Source organism: Orycteropus afer, unplaced genomic scaffold (assembly GCF_000298275.1).
Source record: "Orycteropus afer afer isolate SDZICR_OR568_19922 unplaced genomic scaffold, OryAfe1.0 scaffold00038, whole genome shotgun sequence".
In the NCBI taxonomy this organism is placed as follows: Eukaryota; Metazoa; Chordata; class Mammalia; order Tubulidentata; family Orycteropodidae; genus Orycteropus; species Orycteropus afer.
Genome location: NW_006921625.1, coordinates 7,415,530 through 7,432,768, shown reverse-complemented (window position 1 = coordinate 7,432,768; position 17,239 = coordinate 7,415,530). Strand labels below are relative to the sequence as shown.

The 17,239-nt window shown below is 51.7% G+C and overlaps 1 protein-coding gene across 1 annotated transcript; it reads right to left on the bottom strand.

Moving 5' to 3' along the window:
* Positions 1-411: 411 nt before the first annotated feature.
* On the bottom strand, positions 412-16,921 carry UROS (uroporphyrinogen III synthase). The gene is made up of 9 exons (XM_007936802.1): positions 16,859-16,921; positions 16,601-16,684; positions 14,533-14,629; positions 11,753-11,827; positions 7,339-7,413; positions 5,444-5,524; positions 3,416-3,501; positions 2,441-2,539; positions 412-549 (listed from the first exon to the last, which is right to left on the bottom strand). The coding sequence occupies exons 1-9, from the start codon at positions 16,919-16,921 to the stop codon at positions 412-414; spliced, it is 798 nt and encodes a 265-aa protein (XP_007934993.1).
* Positions 16,922-17,239: the final 318 nt, after the last annotated feature.

Here is a 17,239-nt window from a genome sequence, read left to right as displayed (position 1 = left end):
GGCGAAGGTTCTGCAAAGCCTTGCTGCAGGCACCACACTTGAAGGCTCTCACGAAAATACCCACTGGCTCCCACACGCCCAAAACATCGATGGTCCACCTGTCAACACGTGTATATTTTTGAGGAAAAATGAACAATTTTGAATTACAATTGTCACAACTCACACAGCAGGAACTTCAAGGTCGGGCTTACGGGATGACTGAAACTGCTCCACACACAGCAAACTTGGGTCATTGTGCCTGCTCCAGGTGCTGCCCTAGCCCTGGTCCCCAGGCGGTTCCATTCAGGCTCCAAGCAAACGTTAGACACCGGCTTCCTGAGAGCCCCTGCCCGACGCCTCACTCTATCATCTTGAGGCAGCAGGCACAGCTGTCCCAGGAAGGCCAGAGGGCCTAGTCATCAGGGTGGCCAATCAGCAGCAGGCATGGGGCTGGAGCACCTTCCAGATGCCTCTGGCCAGGGCTTCTGGTGTGGGGCTCTCTGCAGTGCAGCTCAAGGGCAGGCCCTGAGCAGCCATTGCCCGTGCTGTGTTGGGGCCGATGGCCACAAACTGCAGGGAGAGGAGAGAGCAGAGGCCTCAGTGCACTGGCAGGGCACGGGCAGCAGGAGGGTAAGAGGGAGCGTGGCTCGTCACTGAGCCTTCCCACTGGGACATCACTCAGGCCCCACATGACCCGTGCGTAGAAAACCACACCACTACTGACCCCAAACCAGGCCTTATGAGTTTCCCAGACACCTGGCGTGCCTGAGCACTCAACTGATAACCAATCCATCGGTGGTTTGAACTCCCCCGAAGGTAACAACCTCCTTCTGGCAGTTCACAGCTTGGACAACCCTGCGGAGCAACGGTTCTACTTGGACACGCACAGGGTCACTCTGAGCTGGAGCCAACTGGGCGGCCACTAGTTTGGCTTTGGGTTTACCATCCTGAGAGAGAGCACAGCTCAGGTGAGGAGCCTGCACCTTGAAGGGGAGGGATGAGATGGGGCTGGAACTATGCCCCGCCATCTTGGCAAACGTTAGCTGCAGTCAGTTCTGCTTTGTGTTCCAGGCCAGGTGGAGCCCAGGAGAGTCTGAAAGGGGCTCTGGGTGTCACGGGGTGGAGATGGGAAAGCAGAGCAGCCGGACCAGGGCTCTGGGGCACAGGCCCCAGCACTCACAGGACAGTAGTCCTGGCAAGTCACCCACCCCCTGTAAGTTCCCACGGCCTGACACGTAACACAGGAAGGCTGACTGGGAGACTGAAATGCAGTGACGTGTAAACCGCCTGGCGCACATGCAGCTCAGCGGACACCATGGTTGCCACCACTGGTCCACTCACTACTCTAGGTTCGAAGGCCCGGCAGCATGAACGTCATTCCCAGATACCACACTCCAACCAAAAACCACCTGTTTCATGGTCACAAGGCAGGACCCCACCTTAGACTGAATGTGACTTCTTGTCCTGACTCTGTCACTTACTAGCTGCTGTTACAAGTCACTGAACCTATCTGAGTCTCAGTTTCCTCACTTGTGAAAGGGGCAGGATCCCCCTGGGCTGGCAGGGTCCATAGGGGGTACTGGAGAGCTAAGGGCAGGATTCTCCTGGACTGGCAGGACTCATGGTGGGTATGGGAGAGCTAAGCAGCTCTGGCAGAGGGAAGGTACTCCTCCTTCTCCCTGTTCAGGATGAAAACTGTGGACAGAGCACCTGCTTGGAGTAGGGCTGTGAAGGTAAGGAAGGTGGGCATCCTGGAGACAGAAGCCCTCACCCGGCAGCCTCTGCACTCTCCCTCCCTAGAATGTGGGTGTGGGAGTCAAGCAAGCTAGGGGCAGAGGTGTACACCCCTGTGCACAACCTTGGGATGCCGGGGGCCTGACGCGCCTTCTTCTGGGCTGAGTCAGAAGACAACTGGGCCCAAGCTCCCATAGTTTCCCCCATACTGCCACTCTGCCATTCCTCAAGAAACTCAGTGAGAAAAGAGCAAAGTTGGTTCCCTACCTCACACCATACACACAAGTTACCTCAAAAGGGAGCAAAGGCCCAAATGTAAGACCTAAAACTGTAACATTCTTTGAAGAAAATAGGCATGATCTTCATGACTTGGGGTCTGGCAGTGGTTTCTGAGGTAGGACATGGAAAACTCCAGCAGCAAAGGAAAAAAACCACATACCGTCTGTAAAGGCCTCAAAGAGATACTCATCTCCATGTCACAAATGAGGAAACAGACCCAGGGAGGTTTAATAACTTGTCCAAGAGCACCAGCCAGGAAGCGGCACTGTTGGCCTTTAAATACAGCCTCACAAATCTGAGAGCCTGACACCTTTCAGTTCTACAAACTGCCATCAGGGCGTCTGCTAGGTCAGGGACTTTGATTTTACATGGAAACTCTAGGACAATTAATAAAGATTTCAAAAAAGAAGAATGTATGTGAAACCAACAAGATCACCGGGTGTCTCACCTTGATATGCTTGATGCTGTCACCAGATAACTCCTGGATATGCTGCAGGCTGTACGTCAGGCCTGAGGGACTGAAAAATGTGATGCTGGCTGGGACGCCCTGGAGTGAAAAGAGGACACATCTCTTGCCACGAGGCTGGGGAGAGAACACGATCCTTCATCTCCATCCCAGTCAGCCTCCTACACGGGTCAGGCAGGGCCACAGAGGGGCCGGTTCCCAGCAGCCAGCCCGGGGGTGTTATAATCAGAGTACTGCTCTGCTCAGACAGGCAGGATTCTGGAAAGGTCCGGCTCAAAGTAGGAGGCAGGGTGCTGCTGCTGGATCACCGTGCCAGCCTCCAGGCTAGAAGACACTGTAATGGAAGGCCATGCACCCCGCAGACTAGACAAGGGCTCCAGCTCCCACAGCCAGCTGATGCAGTCACGTCTGGCTTCCTGTCAACTTTCAACCCCTTCCAGAAACAGAGCAGATGGGCTGGCCGACGGCCTTCCTGCATCTCTGCCTTCAACAAGACCTCCCAGGGCAGACGAGCCACTCAAAGCCAGTTCTGGGGAGGAAGGGGCTGAACATACCTGCTGGAGACATCAATTAACTCCAGCAAGAGCCATTCATTCACCTGCGCAAAGCCTCCGAAGGTCCCGCACGGCCCCTCCCCGGTGTGCCTACCCTCCCTCGCCAGCCTCGGCCCCTGCAGCCCCCCCAAGGCCTCATCATCGCACGAAGAACCATGGCAACACAGCAAGCTCACGTGTTACCGGCTATGCTTTAGCCACCAGGCAAAGGGCCTGCTATAGTGTCTGACAGCCTTACCAGACAGGACATTCCCATTCAGGCACAGACAGGGAGCCCTGGAAAGGCCATGTCCTCAAAGCCACACAGCTGGCACTGAGCAGCCACACTGAGACCCCGTCTGTGTGGCTTGTGCTGCCTCCCTGGGGTGCCCAGCCCATGGGGTGCCCCAGGAGCACCACTCACCTGCTTGGAGAAGTAACTCCTCAGGTCCCCGTGGATTCCTGGGTGTGGGATCTTCTGATAGACGGGTAAGCTTTCCATGGGGACCCCTGGGCACAATCGGATCAGAGACAGACGTTACTGCCTGGAACACAACAGGCACACACCCCCCTCGGAGCACGGCTGGCGGAGATATCCCAGTGCAGCCCGCCAGCCCAAGAGAAGGCGGAGGTGGTGGATGAAGGCAGAGGGCCCCGACCTGTGGTCCCGTCATGCCCTTGGACCTCGTTCCTGTGTGTGGGTGCAGTGTGTCCACACAGGCGGGCCCTGAGCCACGACAGCATGGCTCCTGTCTGTGCAGACCTGAGGGAGGTTTACACGCCCAAGGCCAAAGCACAGCTGGGAGAGGCCCGGGGCTGGAAAGGGGCATGCTGGCCTGCATCAGGGGCCCCAGTTCGTCCCAGCTCTGCCTCTCCCTGCCAGGCGCCAGTGCCTCTGCCTCTCCCTCTCCAGTGCTCCTAGATCAGCCACCCCCGTCGGCCTCAGGGTCCCCGTCTGTATACAGGGATCAGGTTCTGGGCCCTCTCCCATTCCTTCCTATTCTACTCAGTGACCCTGACCATCTCCAGCAGGCTTCAGGCTGCTGCTAAGGGAGGGGTGCTGAAGTGACTAACAGTGCAGCCACTCAGTCAGTGGGGCTGCTTTAGGAGGGAGACCTCAGGCCTAAGCCACTGAAATGGGACAGTAAAGCAAACCACTGGGAAGCAGCGAGGTGGTTCCAGCCTGTCACCATTTCGCACCCAAAACCAAGAGACAAGGCAAGTGCCCAGCCTCTGATTAGAGGGCTGCTCTCAGGACACTGGAACCATGCCTTCACTCCTCTTTTCTCCTGGCTGTCAGGCTAGATCTTACCTAACCTCCCCGCCCCTGTTCCTGGCAGCATTTAGGAGATGAGGCGACGATGCTGGCCTGGCTCCATTTATAATACGGTGAAGCTGGCAAAGAGCTTCCTGGCTGAGGCTCTTCATGTGGATTATGAGGGGCTGGAAGAACTGGGGAGAACCTCAAGAACTGCAGTGACCACCCCAGAAACTGTCCTTCTGAGCGCTGGGCGTCCTGCTGCACGGCTTCACAGGAACTCTACGCCCATTTTACAGACAGGAGCCTGATGCACTTGCCCTCCTCCACACAGCTCTTTGGCACAGGGAGAGTTCAGGTTCACCTCTGTGCCATTCTCAAGTTCATACTCCCAACCACAAGTCACCCCTTGCTCTCAGACCAACTATGACAGGAAAAGGTGTGAGTGCAGTAGGGAACGTGCACAAGCCCAGAGGACCGAATACTCGGTTCATCAGCCCTGAATGACTGTGGAAATGTGGGTCACTGCAGATGGAAATCATTCACACGAGGTCACACTGGAACAGAGTGGGTCCCAGTGCAATCCTGAGAGGAGGGAAGAAAGCCATGTGCAGATGGGAGGCTGAGCTGGGAGTGATGCAGCCACAAGCCAAGGACTGCTGGCAATACCAGAAGCCAGGAGAAGCAAGGAAGGGTCCTCCCTGAGAGCCCCTCAGAGGACAGGGCCCTGCTGACACCCTGACTTTAGACTCCTGACTCTAGAACCATGAGAGGATACATCCTGTTGTCTGAAGCCTCCAGTTTGTGTTTGTTATACAGCAGCCCCAGGAAATGAGTGGATGGGTTTACAGTGCTCCGGAGGCCCCGGCTGGTTTCTGGGGAGACCGTCCGAGGGCCGTGAGAAGTGGGCCGGAGGGAGTGGGAGTGGCTGAACTGACTGCATGCCACCATCCTCACACTTTCTTCTGCATGTGGGGATGTGCATAAGCCCGGAGGACCGAACGCTCGGTTCATCACCCTGCTATCTGCTCTGGCCAGAGCCAGATGGGCTGCAGAGAGCAGACCGCCAGTGGGGGAGGCAGAGCCCACACCCCAGGCCTGCCTGTGCGCACCCTGCCAGCTGACCACTTCCCTACCCAAGAAGGCCCCTGGCAGAGCCTCAGGCAGCACCCAGGAGCCAATGTAGCCCGTCACCTTGGTCCTTGAGCATGTTCGGCAGGATCTCGCCTTTGAGGGTTCCACAGGGAAACAGGAGCGGCAGCGCCGGTGACTCCCCTGTGAGCAAAGGACCAGACTGAGTACAGAGCACGGGCAGAGGTGTGTGCGCAGGGGCACGGGGAGGGGCAGCTTCCGGGGGATGGAGCAGCTCAGGGTGCCCGGGTCTCAACGTCCGCATCTGGGAAGCAGGAACCGCTGCCAGGCCAGCCAGAGAACGGCACCGCACGCTCAGGCCTGCCCCACTGCAGCCGCACTCCCTCAGCCCCGCCGGCGCTGGGCAGCAGTCACCTGAGCTACAGCTGAGAGGCGATCGGGCCTGGTCAGCACTGGAACCCATTGCTGCCTGGGGACTCAGGTGGAACTGTTCCTTACAGACCAGCCATAAGCTCAGGTGAGCCCATGCCTACCTTGTTCCCTGCGTACTCAGATCAAACTGTTCGTAACTGATAAGTCAGTAAGCATAGGCGAGCCCGGGCTTACCTTGCTCCCTGGGTACTCAGGTGGAACTGTTCCTTACAGATGTCAGTAAACACTGGTGAGCCTATGCTTACTCTGGTCACTGGGTGATCTAACACTGGCACAGGGGATTATATGCAGCTGGGTGGGGGACCCACAGTCATTGTGGGTCATTAAGACAATGAGACTGGTTTTGTCCAACATCATCAGGGGACACGTCCTGTCAGCAGAGCCGTGAGGATGGCCAGGTGTGCTGCTAGGAGAGGCCCGAACCCGGACAGCAGGCACCAACTGCAGACGACCAGGTAACGCCGCTGACTGGGACCACAGGAAGGACCAGGCCTGTGGGGAGGCTAGGGGAACCTAGGACGGCCTCAGCCACCCAGCTCCCAGGCCAGCAGGGCATTTCACTACGCTGCAGGACCGTCTGTCTGCCTCTGTCCCTCTCTCTCTTTGAAATCCTCCACTTGTCCCCCACCTTTGACCACTTAACTCTTCCTTACATGGCCTTTAAGGGGCTCCCTGGGAGGGCAGAGAATTGTGAAGAAGGATGACTCATCCGATAAATGAGTTATCAGAAGAGTGCCCTCACACAGCTCTGAATACGTGTTCGTTAAGTAAAATAAATGAGCTATAACTATGACTCGAGCTGCGCACTCCAGCATCAGAAACGGCTTCTTCACTTTTAACATTGAGTTTCAAAGCTGACTGAGGGACCAAACCATCAATGCCACGGTAAGACCAAGGGGAAGGGCCTGATTACCACTCAACATGGAGCTGTGTTTGGACTCCTTAGGACCTGAAGACTTGCTGTAATAAATTAGAGGAAGTCACAAAGGCTCAGCGAGGAATGTAGGAAGGCTGGTCATTTCCTCCAACAGAAGGGCAGGCCCATGGACACCTACCCACCAAGCCAGAGTCGAGTCACTCAAATGCACCACTGATCCCTCTGGCCCTGTGTTTGCAGAGAAGGAATGGCAGCTTGATGGCTCCGGGCCTGGTAACGAGGAACGGCCCACTGTTCCTTCCCACCCCCTTCAGAACAAACACATCAACGGCAAGCCCAGGCTGGAGCCACCAATTCAATTAAGGCGCTAACCGTCTTTCCACCAGTCGACTGTGATCCTTAGCCACCCGATGGGACAGAGCAGAACTGCCCCATGGGGCTTTCATGGCTGTAAATCTTTCAGGAAGCAGACTGTCTCATCTTTTTCCTGTGAAGCAGGTGGAGGGTTCGAACTGCTGACCTTCTGTTTAGCAGTCCAATGCTTTAACCGTAGCGCCACCAGACCTCCACAGATCCCAGCAGGCTATGGTCACAGACCGCACATGGATCAGTACCGATCACGGAGCAGATGGCAGGGAAACACTCCACGAAGCCACGTGGGCTCCACGGGGTGACCTTCTCTACTTACTGGAACAGATACATTCCGCAAGCTTTTCTGCACTGCCAGAGTTTTTGCCCTCTGAATCCAGGCCAATTTTCCTCACTGGAAAACAATAAAGAAATACATTTCTTTCTGGTCAGGGAAGTACTTTTGCACACATGTTGTTTATAACATGCATACATACAGGCATGCCTTCACAAGTCATACAGAGTCCTCTCCTGAAGGGGAGAATGGGGAGATCGAGGCATTAGGTCCCGCCTCACCCTTCCCTGAGCTCTGGCCTGTCAGTCAAGGGAGGAGGTGAGCACGCCAGCTCCACACGTCTACACCCTCCTCCAGGGTCCGCCTGAGAAGGCCATCACTTTGTCAGGGACGCAAGACCCCATCCAGAAAGGCATCATGGGCTGACATGATCAGACTGAAGAGGGTGGTGGGGAGACAGCAGGGTGACATGCCAACACGGACCCACACTTTGGTGAAACACCCCTTCATGAGCTGGGCAAGGACCAGAGGACCCCAGCTCCTGCACCTTCTCAAGGGCCGATGCCTGGTGGCACTGCAGACGCCATGGACAGGGAAGAGCTGGCTCCTCAGGCAACACTTGCCACCATCTTCTCTCAGGAACGCAGAGCTCCTCTGAGGAGAGGGACTCTGGGCCTTCTATTCAGGTTCATAAAGGAGGCTGCCTGAGAACACACCTACCCTCAGTATAGACACAGCCAGCTCTAATTCATGGGCCCCTGAAATTACTAAGTCAAAGGGGAGAGCCACATGCAGCTTCACCTGTGTGAGGAAAATGCCCTGACTCCGGCCCCAAAGTCAGCCCTGGCCCCAAAGCCAGCCCAGGCTGGGCCTCCCTGGTCCAAGTGAGGAGGCTTTCACACTCCAGGGAATGTGGGAAACGCCCAGGAGCTGAACGGGGTCAGGGCACTGCTGAGACACTTTGCTCAGACAGCAGGGCCACTCCAGAAGGCACTCTCCTCAGCCACCAGGAATTCCTGTCCACTCAGCCCCTGCTCACTGGACCCCAACCACGTGCTGTGGGGAGGCAGATGGATTATTCCTGTAGTTTACAGTGGACCAGTCGGGTGCGGAGCAGGGCGGAGACTTGGGTCTGCATGCCCACAGAAGGCTCTCAGTAAGTGTTTGGTTTGGGGGTCTCTTCCTGAGGGGAAGGCCAAGACTGGCTCTACTCCAAGTCCAGCCCACGCACTTGACACGGCACTCAGGCCAATGCAAGCCTGTCTAAAGGGCCTTCCCCATGTAAAGGCCCACAATGAAGCGTCCAGTGATCCAAACAGTTAAATACACCAAGCTGATGCTAGACAAACCTGACAGACAGCACTTTTCACATCTGAGGGGTTCAGACGGTGAGGGCCCCAGTGGAGCCGGTTTCCTGGGCTTCTGCCTTCTACCTTCTTCTTACTGTGCTTCAAACATCCATGTTCTGACCTAGTTCTGGGGAGTCAGGGGCCGCTCATGGCTGCAGCCTGACCACAGGGCTCCTGAGTGCTGTGGCAGCCTCTGCAACAGGCCCCCGGGGTCCCTGGTGTTCACCCCAGGCGACCCCTCCCCTTGAGTGTGGTCTGGACTTGTTGACACAGTCCAAACAACATGGCAGAAGTGACGGGATACCACGCCCAAGAATCGGTCACAGAAGGACTATGGTTGTCTTGGGTGCTCTCTCTGGCTCTCCTGATTTGTCTCGCTACTGAGGAAGGCAGCCACCATGTCGGGGACAACGCTGCTGAGAACCTATGTACGGGGGCTGAGAAGGGGACCCTCTGAATCCTGCCACCACCACTGAGTGACGCTGGGAACAGACCCCCCGCCCCAATGACTGCAGCCAGGAAAGGACCGAGAGCATGAAGCCATCCGCAGATTCCCAACAGAAACCATGAGGTGATAACTTTCTGTTGTCTAGGTCCGGGGAGTTGTTATGCAGCAAGGGCTGCTGATACACTGGGCCTGGTCTCCTCCGAGCTGCTGAAACTCAGGGTGGACAGAAACCTCCGAGAATTCACGCAGTGCCTTTTCCCTGGGCCCACTAAGAGAGCCCCTCCTTCTGCACGCCAGCTCTGAGAAGGCAAACTAGAGGGGGCAGTGGAATTTCATGCTGGGCTAGGATGTGGTTAAAAATGAAAACAAAACAAAACAAAACCAAGACTAAATAAAAGAGAATTTAAGTTACCAATGAAAAATAAAAAAAATATACAAAGTCCTTGATGGTCAGGGAATCTCATCCCCCGACTGAGGGTAAGCTTCCAGCAGTAAGCACACGCCTGCTCCCTCCCAAGTGACCAAATGGGGCAGGTGCAGGCCAACTGCTGCATGTCTCGGATCGCTCATCACTGTGTTCCCCTTCCTGTTCCTGGCTGCCTTCTCATTTTATAGAACAGTGAGAGCAGAATGCACGGTGATGGTGCCGATCCAACCAAATGTGTGACGGTGCAGGGTCTGCTCATCAGCTGATGCACGAAGGGCTGGATGTGGGGCACACGAGCCAAAAAGAAGACTCACAGACACGCTGTATATTCAACAAACGTTTGGTACGTAAATCAGAAACTGCCTGCAGTATTTACTTCCTCTTTCCGTTTAGAAAATAGAAAAGGCACAAGAAAGAAGCAAATTCTTCACTTAGTTTTTGAAGGGATGAGGGGGAGTGGAGGAGGTTCCCATGGCAACCAAACCACTACTGTGGGAGCTTGGAGGAAGCCAGCCCACTGTACAGAATTGTTAGGTGTCCCCTGGTAATTAGCTAGCAACTCCCAGCTGGTTTCTTCTGCAACCCGACTTTATTCTCTGAAAAACATACTTCTAATTAAACTATTTTCACTCACACTGTACCTTCCCCCAGTACTTTTAAACTCATTTGGACAAATTAAAGTTTTGAAACAACGTCACCCATGGATTGATTCGTGATGGCTCAGCATTATTTCAAGTATTCACAATGTTTTATGGTTAATTTTTAGTGATTCGCAATTTGCATTTTGTGCTTTAAAAATAATATGTAAATTAAAGACTCTCTGGAAAAACCACAGAAAATAGTAAGAACATTTAAAAAATATTTCGCCACCAGGAGATTACAGCTTTAATATGTGGTGATTCTCATTTTTGGGGGAAGGAGGCTATCTATGTGTTTTAATGGCATTGAAATTGTACCAAAGATCTAAAAAAAAAATTCCACTACCACTGAGTCAATTCCAATTCTTATCAACCCCCACTGGGTTTCTTCCAAGGCTGTAGATCTTTACAGAAGTAGATTCCCTCATCTTCCTCCTACAGAGAGAGCAGCTGGTGGGTTTAAACCTCCAGCCTTCTGGTTAGCAGCCAAATGCCTTAACCACCATGCCACCAGATCCCCTTCCACAGATCGATCTCTATACATATCTTTTTCCCCTTTAATATTAGTTACATTATATTTTCTTTTGTTAGAAAATTCTTCAAAATCATTTTAAGAGACCACAGTCCTTTCCCTTCTCCTCTTGAACAATTCAGCCCTGAGGTCACCAGATGGGGCACAGGAAACTCAGGGCCCCTTTTACTAGACATTTTGGAGGGGCTTTCAGTTTTCCTAGGAGCCCTGGTAGCTCAGTGGTTAAGCTTTTGGCTGCTACCCAAAATGCCAACAGTTGGAACCCACCAGCTGCTCTGCAGGAGGAAGATGAGGCAGTCTGCTTCTGTAAAGATTTACAGCCTTGGAAACCTTATGGGCTGAAATCAAATGTGCATAAGCTGTTGAAAGCAAAACAAATCTGCTTTATAAATTTGCACCCAAAGCACAATTAAAAAAAAAAGAAGAAGAAGAAAAGTAGTCCCATTTCCCAAGTTCTATATTTTATGTTATCATTAGAGAAAACAGAGTGTTTCTGTATACTGGTAAGTTATTCCTATCATTCTGAAAGTCATAAATTAAAAACTAAACCTTTCAAAACGGAAAAATAAGGAAATGGTATGGGGCGGTTCTCTGACCTACAGGGTCGCTGTGAGTTGGAATCGACGCAACGTCAACAGGTTTGGTTTTTCGTATTCATTTTTCATGATTATAAGTAATGTTGTGACATATTTTATCATATAAAAGTCAATTCATTTCTCCTATCTGGGATTATGATCTTTGGATAGATAATCAGAAAAGGGATTTAGGGGGCCAAAGAGTACGAACACTTTAACAAAACTTTGGAAGGTATACTAAGCAAGTGCTGATCCAGTTTTAGAGCCATTTCTGTGCCATTTAACAATACTTGCATGTATTTGTCTCACTGCACCCTTACAAGTAATTACATATTGAATTACTAATTGTATTACATATTTAATTAATAATTTGTTACAAACTTAATAAGCCCAAATATCGTATTTTTAAATGGAATTAAAGTGTGCCTTTTTTCTTTCAAACAAAGAGGAAATCCTTTCTCAGCATTTTATTGAAACTTTAACTGCTTACCGAGAGAAGCGGTAGCATTTCCAACCACGTACACTGGCTTAGCATTCCACTTTTCTTTCAAAGACTTTTTCCAGGCTGCAAAACAGGGAATCATATGTACATGAGTTCAAATACCAAAGTCACCATCTGGATGCTGCCCAAGGTTGCTTGTTTATCCTAGGAAACATGGGAGCAGGTAAACTATCAATAACCAAACGTAAAATAATGACGAAAAAAAAACAAAAAAAAGCAAATTAACATCTAATACAATATGATTGGCTTTATTTGGGAAATCAATCTCAAAGTCCACAAACTCTAATGTCAGATGATAGATTTCACTGACCCTTAGTCCAAGCAGAGATAATTTCAGGTTCAGACTCTTAACAGTTTCATTGCAGAATGCTGCCATCTTTTGATTACAACCAGATATAACTTAATGAATGCATTAGAGAAATACAAAGAGAAAATGGATTGTAAAAACATATCAAAAGGCCCCTAGATGTTCAATACTTTATAGAAGACAAGGGAACAACAGTTCCTCTTTCCTAAAATCTGATGATGAGCGTAACTTTAAAGTCAACAGAGTCACTCTCCCCTTTTGACCAAAGGTGGAGTTTTCCCTTCTTTTCCAACAAGTATAAATAGTATTTATTTTAAAATGATCCACAGCACATGAACACACTATTCCCCAGCCTTAGCGCAGAACAATGGGTGAGGGGCCTAGACTGGAATCCAATGTGGCTTCAGAGCCAGCTCTTCCCCTGAGCTCATGGTGGGCTCTGGGGCAACTCAGCTAACCCACCTCATCGGCTCTGTCATCAGGAACTGGCTCACCTTGCCTGGCCGGCTGCAGTGCAATGACCTGCTGACAATGACCCTTCTAGACACTGTTCTCCATTTGGTGATGTGCTGTAAGTCCTAGTCTCTATGCCTGTTTTGGGTGGGATGTATCTTGAGTCCCACCTTGCTAGAGGGTGTGACCCAGGTCCCCACCCTTAGTTTCCTTGAGGGTATGTATGTCAACATACTCGGAAAGTTCTCTCTTGCTCTGGTACTGCATTTGGTTCGCCATCATCTACCCCTGGACCTGAGACAACAGCCGCATGAGACCCACCAGTTTGGCTTCGCCAGCCCCTGCAACCACGAGCGTGAGAAGAACCCTCCAGACCTATCCACGGATGTGGGACTTGCCAGCCTCCCAGCCTCCACCACCACGTGAGCTGTCTCCTTGGTGGTCTGTGAGTTCTGTGAGATGTTACAGTGAACTCCAGAGCCCTAAGATGGGAGGGAGTACTGAGAAAGGAGGAGGAGCTGATGTCACAAATGAAGGAGGGGCATGGCAGTTTGGAAAAGCTGGACATTTGGGACGTCTGTAGCCCTGCCTCATAGGGACCAGCCTTGTGCTGATCCCTCTAGAAGAAATTATTTGAGCACCTGCCTACTTCATACAGCTGTTGTCAGAATCCACAGAAGAAGCTATGTGGGACAGTGCTTCATAAACTGTAAAGCACTCGTACAAAGTCATGCTGCACATTCTGGGGTCTCCTCTTTCTCACCATCATCATCCTCAAACCACAAATAAAGGGAAACAATAATTGATAAGACAGAGCATCCCAAAGCACCTGCGCGACAGAACGCCTGTGAAATGTGACACATGGAAATCACCACGGCTGGTCCTATGTTGCCACTCTGATCCCACGGGGTGGACCTTCACCCTCTGAAAAGAATCAACCTTTTTCTTCATTGAGAGGTCAATGTGCACAGGCGGCCCTTGGAGATACTATGGGTTAAGTTGCAACCACCGCAATAAAGCAAATGGTGCAATAAAATGAATGGCACAATAAATGAGTCACATGAATTCTCTAGTTTCCTAGTGTGTATTTTTACGTTTACATACTACACTGTAGTCTGTTAAGCATGATGAAAAACTTTGAAATATTGTAAGAATGACCAAAATGTGACACAAAGACATGAAGTGAGCACATACTGTTGGGAAAATGGCGCCAACAGACTTGCTCGACGCGGGGTTGCCACTAACCTTCAACTTGCAAAATACACAGTGTCTGCAAAGTGCATTAAATGAAGCACAATAAAACAAGGTATGTCTTTATATGAAATCACTGAGAAGGTAATATTTTAAGCTATGAGAGCTTAATTAAATATCTACCTCCTCACCACCAGGTGCCATTGAGTTGGAATAGAATAGGTACCCAATGAACTCTAGCTACACAGCTGGTCATTCAGACAGACTAAGAAAGCTAAGGCACTTGACTGCTAACCAGAAGTCTGGCGGTTCAAACCCACCAGCCATTCCTCGGAAGGAAGGTTGGGCAGTCTACTTCCGTAGTGCTACCGCCTCGGAAACCCAAGGAGGGGTCGCTATGAGTCAGGTCCGACTCAAAGGCACATAACAACAACAACAAGAAAGCTGCTGTCCAGTGTGCAGTCCTGGGTTCTATGAATGGGTATGCCATGTTCCCACTGTCTGAACAGAAGGAGGGAGGCAGGAAGAAGGTCAGAGATAACCATGTCATAAAGACAGGCCCCAGCACTGACCGGGTCTCATGGATAGATGGATTTCTCCTCATCCCTTTGAAAAATTTGGCACTTACCCTGTTTTCATACAACACTGGTGCCTGATCTATTCTGAGGGGAAGTGTGAATGCCCAGCAGGTGAACATGTAAGACTGGGTGAGAGACATCTGACTGGGAGTTAAGGAGGCAGCTGTGTCTCCTGTCCCCAGGGGCAGAGGAAAGAGTAAATAAAAGCCCAATCTAATTCACAGCAGACCCATTCTCACCTTCAGTTTTATTGTCCTTCTCCAAACACAACTCCACTGCTTCCACTGCTCGGGGGCTGGTGAAAATGAGTCCCCCGTAAGCTTCAGGATGAGACAGCTACACACCAAGAAAGCAATAAAGGTATTTCATGTGATGGCTAAATTCAAAAAGAAGCAAGCAAATGCTTACCAGAAGTAGACAAGCTAATTCCATCCATCCATCCATCCAACCACCTACTCATTTACCCACTCATCTACCTACCCACCCTCCTACCATCCATCCACCCATCACCCATCTACCCACCATCCATCCCCCCATCCATCATCCATCTACCCATCCATCCATGCCACCAATCCATCCCCCCATCATCTATCTACCCATCCCTCATCCATCCATCCACTCATCCACCATCCATCCATGCCCCCACCAATCCATCTACCCATCATCTATCCACCCACCCACCAATCCATCCATCCACCCACCATCCCTCATCCATCCATCCACTCATCCACCATCCATTCACCCCCCCATCCATCCATCCACCTATCCAACATTTATTGCATGCTTACTATGCACCTGGAACTATTATAGGCCTTTTAGGAAATGCAGGTGAATTAACTAGACATCAGCCTTTCCCTGAAGGAGCTCATAGTCTGTTGGAGAAACAGACAGGTGCAATACAGGGTGACAAGCCTAACGCAGCCTGGAGTTGGGGTGGGGTGTAGACAGCAGGGGAGACTCAACCTGCACTTGTAATAAAACTGGAATATGCACAGGGTGGTATCTGCTCTGAAGCCCTGGTTTTCAAAGGTAATGGGACATAATTTCCTGAATATTTATTTTCAGCCAGATGCTGGGCTGCTGCAGACACATCACTTCACTGGGAAGTGACCCTGGGATGTGGCCACACTGTTCCATTCACATATTAAAAAGCAGGGGCTCAGAGACAGGAAGGGACTGGTCCACGACAAGTGACAGGAAGAGTGAAACCTGTGCCTCTGAGGTCTCAGCCCGTGCTTGCCCCCTACCTGCTATGAGCTTTCTGTAGTGTGTTTAGCAGGGCCCCCCCGCCCCCCGCGGCACACCAGCAGAGGACGAGGGGAGAGGAGGCTTCTGGGGACACTCCATGATGGATGACCTCTAGGACCTAGAAATCACCCCAAACTGTGAGCTTTTGTTTCCCCTTTAAGCTGCTTATGGAGGAAGATCCGATACCGACACGGGCCCAACACAGTTCCTGAAGCTGCAGACCCGGTGCCTCGGCAGAGGCGCGTAGTAGATGCCCACTCAATGTCGTGGAGCAAAAATTGAGTGAACAGTGCAATATTCAGTCCAAACCAAAAGGCTTTCAAAAGTGTATGCACAGAGTTTTGGTGTGCAGAGGCCAGGGTGAACCCCTGGTGCTTGCTGAGGCTGTGGGGCCCAATGAGCAGGGTGGGGTACTCCCACTCCAGGAGACCACCCCAGGACTCTTGGCCACCTTATCTAGAAAGGAGCTGCAGGGAGACGCCCTGGAGGCAATGACTGGGAGGCACCGCTACAGGCTGCACGAGCCCTGCGGGCTTACCAGGACCCTCCATCACCTACAGGGGCAAGGATCCTCCAATGGCTGTCACCCTACACCTGGCAGTGCAACTGAAGTGGTGGTGAGAAGTCCTAAGTTCGAGTCCCAAACCTGCCTCTTACTTGCTCAAGGTCCTGGCCAAGTTGCCAGCCTGGGTCTCCATGACCTCCTCTCTACAAAGGGAAGAATCACACCTGTCCGGGCTGCTTTGCAGAGTTTGGGGGTTGAGGGTAGAGCAAGTGAGAGGATGACTGTGAACAGGTTGGGGAGCTGCTGGGAGCAGTGCAGGGGGGGCAGCTCTCTCCTGGGCCTCCTTACCCTGCCTCTCTCAGTCAGGGTTGGGGGGTCTTTTTGGAATAGACACAGAGGTCCCTTAAGAACCTTAGTAGCAACTGTCTCCTGGAGGTGGGTCAGGTGAGCTTTCCCTGTTATAAAGCTGGTGGTGAGATGAGAGGGTTACAAAGCCCAGCTTGGGCTGCCAAAGACTCTATGCAAACCACACACCATACACTGGTAGGTCTCACCTTCTCAGAGAAGCTGCTGAGAGACAAAAACTTGAAGGACAAAACAGGAATCAAAGTGGCTTCAAGTCCACGGAACCCCAATTCCTGCAAATGAAAGAAATTCAAGTTCCCAGGCTGGCCACGACTACTACGAAGTCAGGAAAGGATCATGGCATTACAGGGACGCTTATTCTGTGACATCCCTCCTGATGTCACGGTAAGGAAAAGGCAGGCAGCTAAGCTCATGCTTCCTGGCACTCCGAGTCACATGTCACTTACCCTGATATATGGGTCCTGGCCACCGTCATCCTCTTTAGGGTCTTTCAGTAAAAGAACCTTCATCACCTCCCGGCAGTCCTCCCCAGTGCTGCGACAGAGGAAGGAGTGGGTCTTCATTAGACCCCAAGCAGTCAGTGCCTGGGGACAGCAATGCTCAGGGAGCGTGGAGGGGTAACCAACTGCTGGCAGTGACTTTGCATTAATGAGCTTGTTCCTTCAGGGCCCTGCCACTGATAAGGCTCAGGGCAGGCATGTCCGGAGGTGATATCACTTGGGAAGGCAGACAAAGCCCACGTTACAGACCAGGTCGGACACCAAGCATTCACGGCTCTGAAAAGGGACAGAACACAAGCTCTGGTTGTCTAGTAGCAGGTGGAGAAG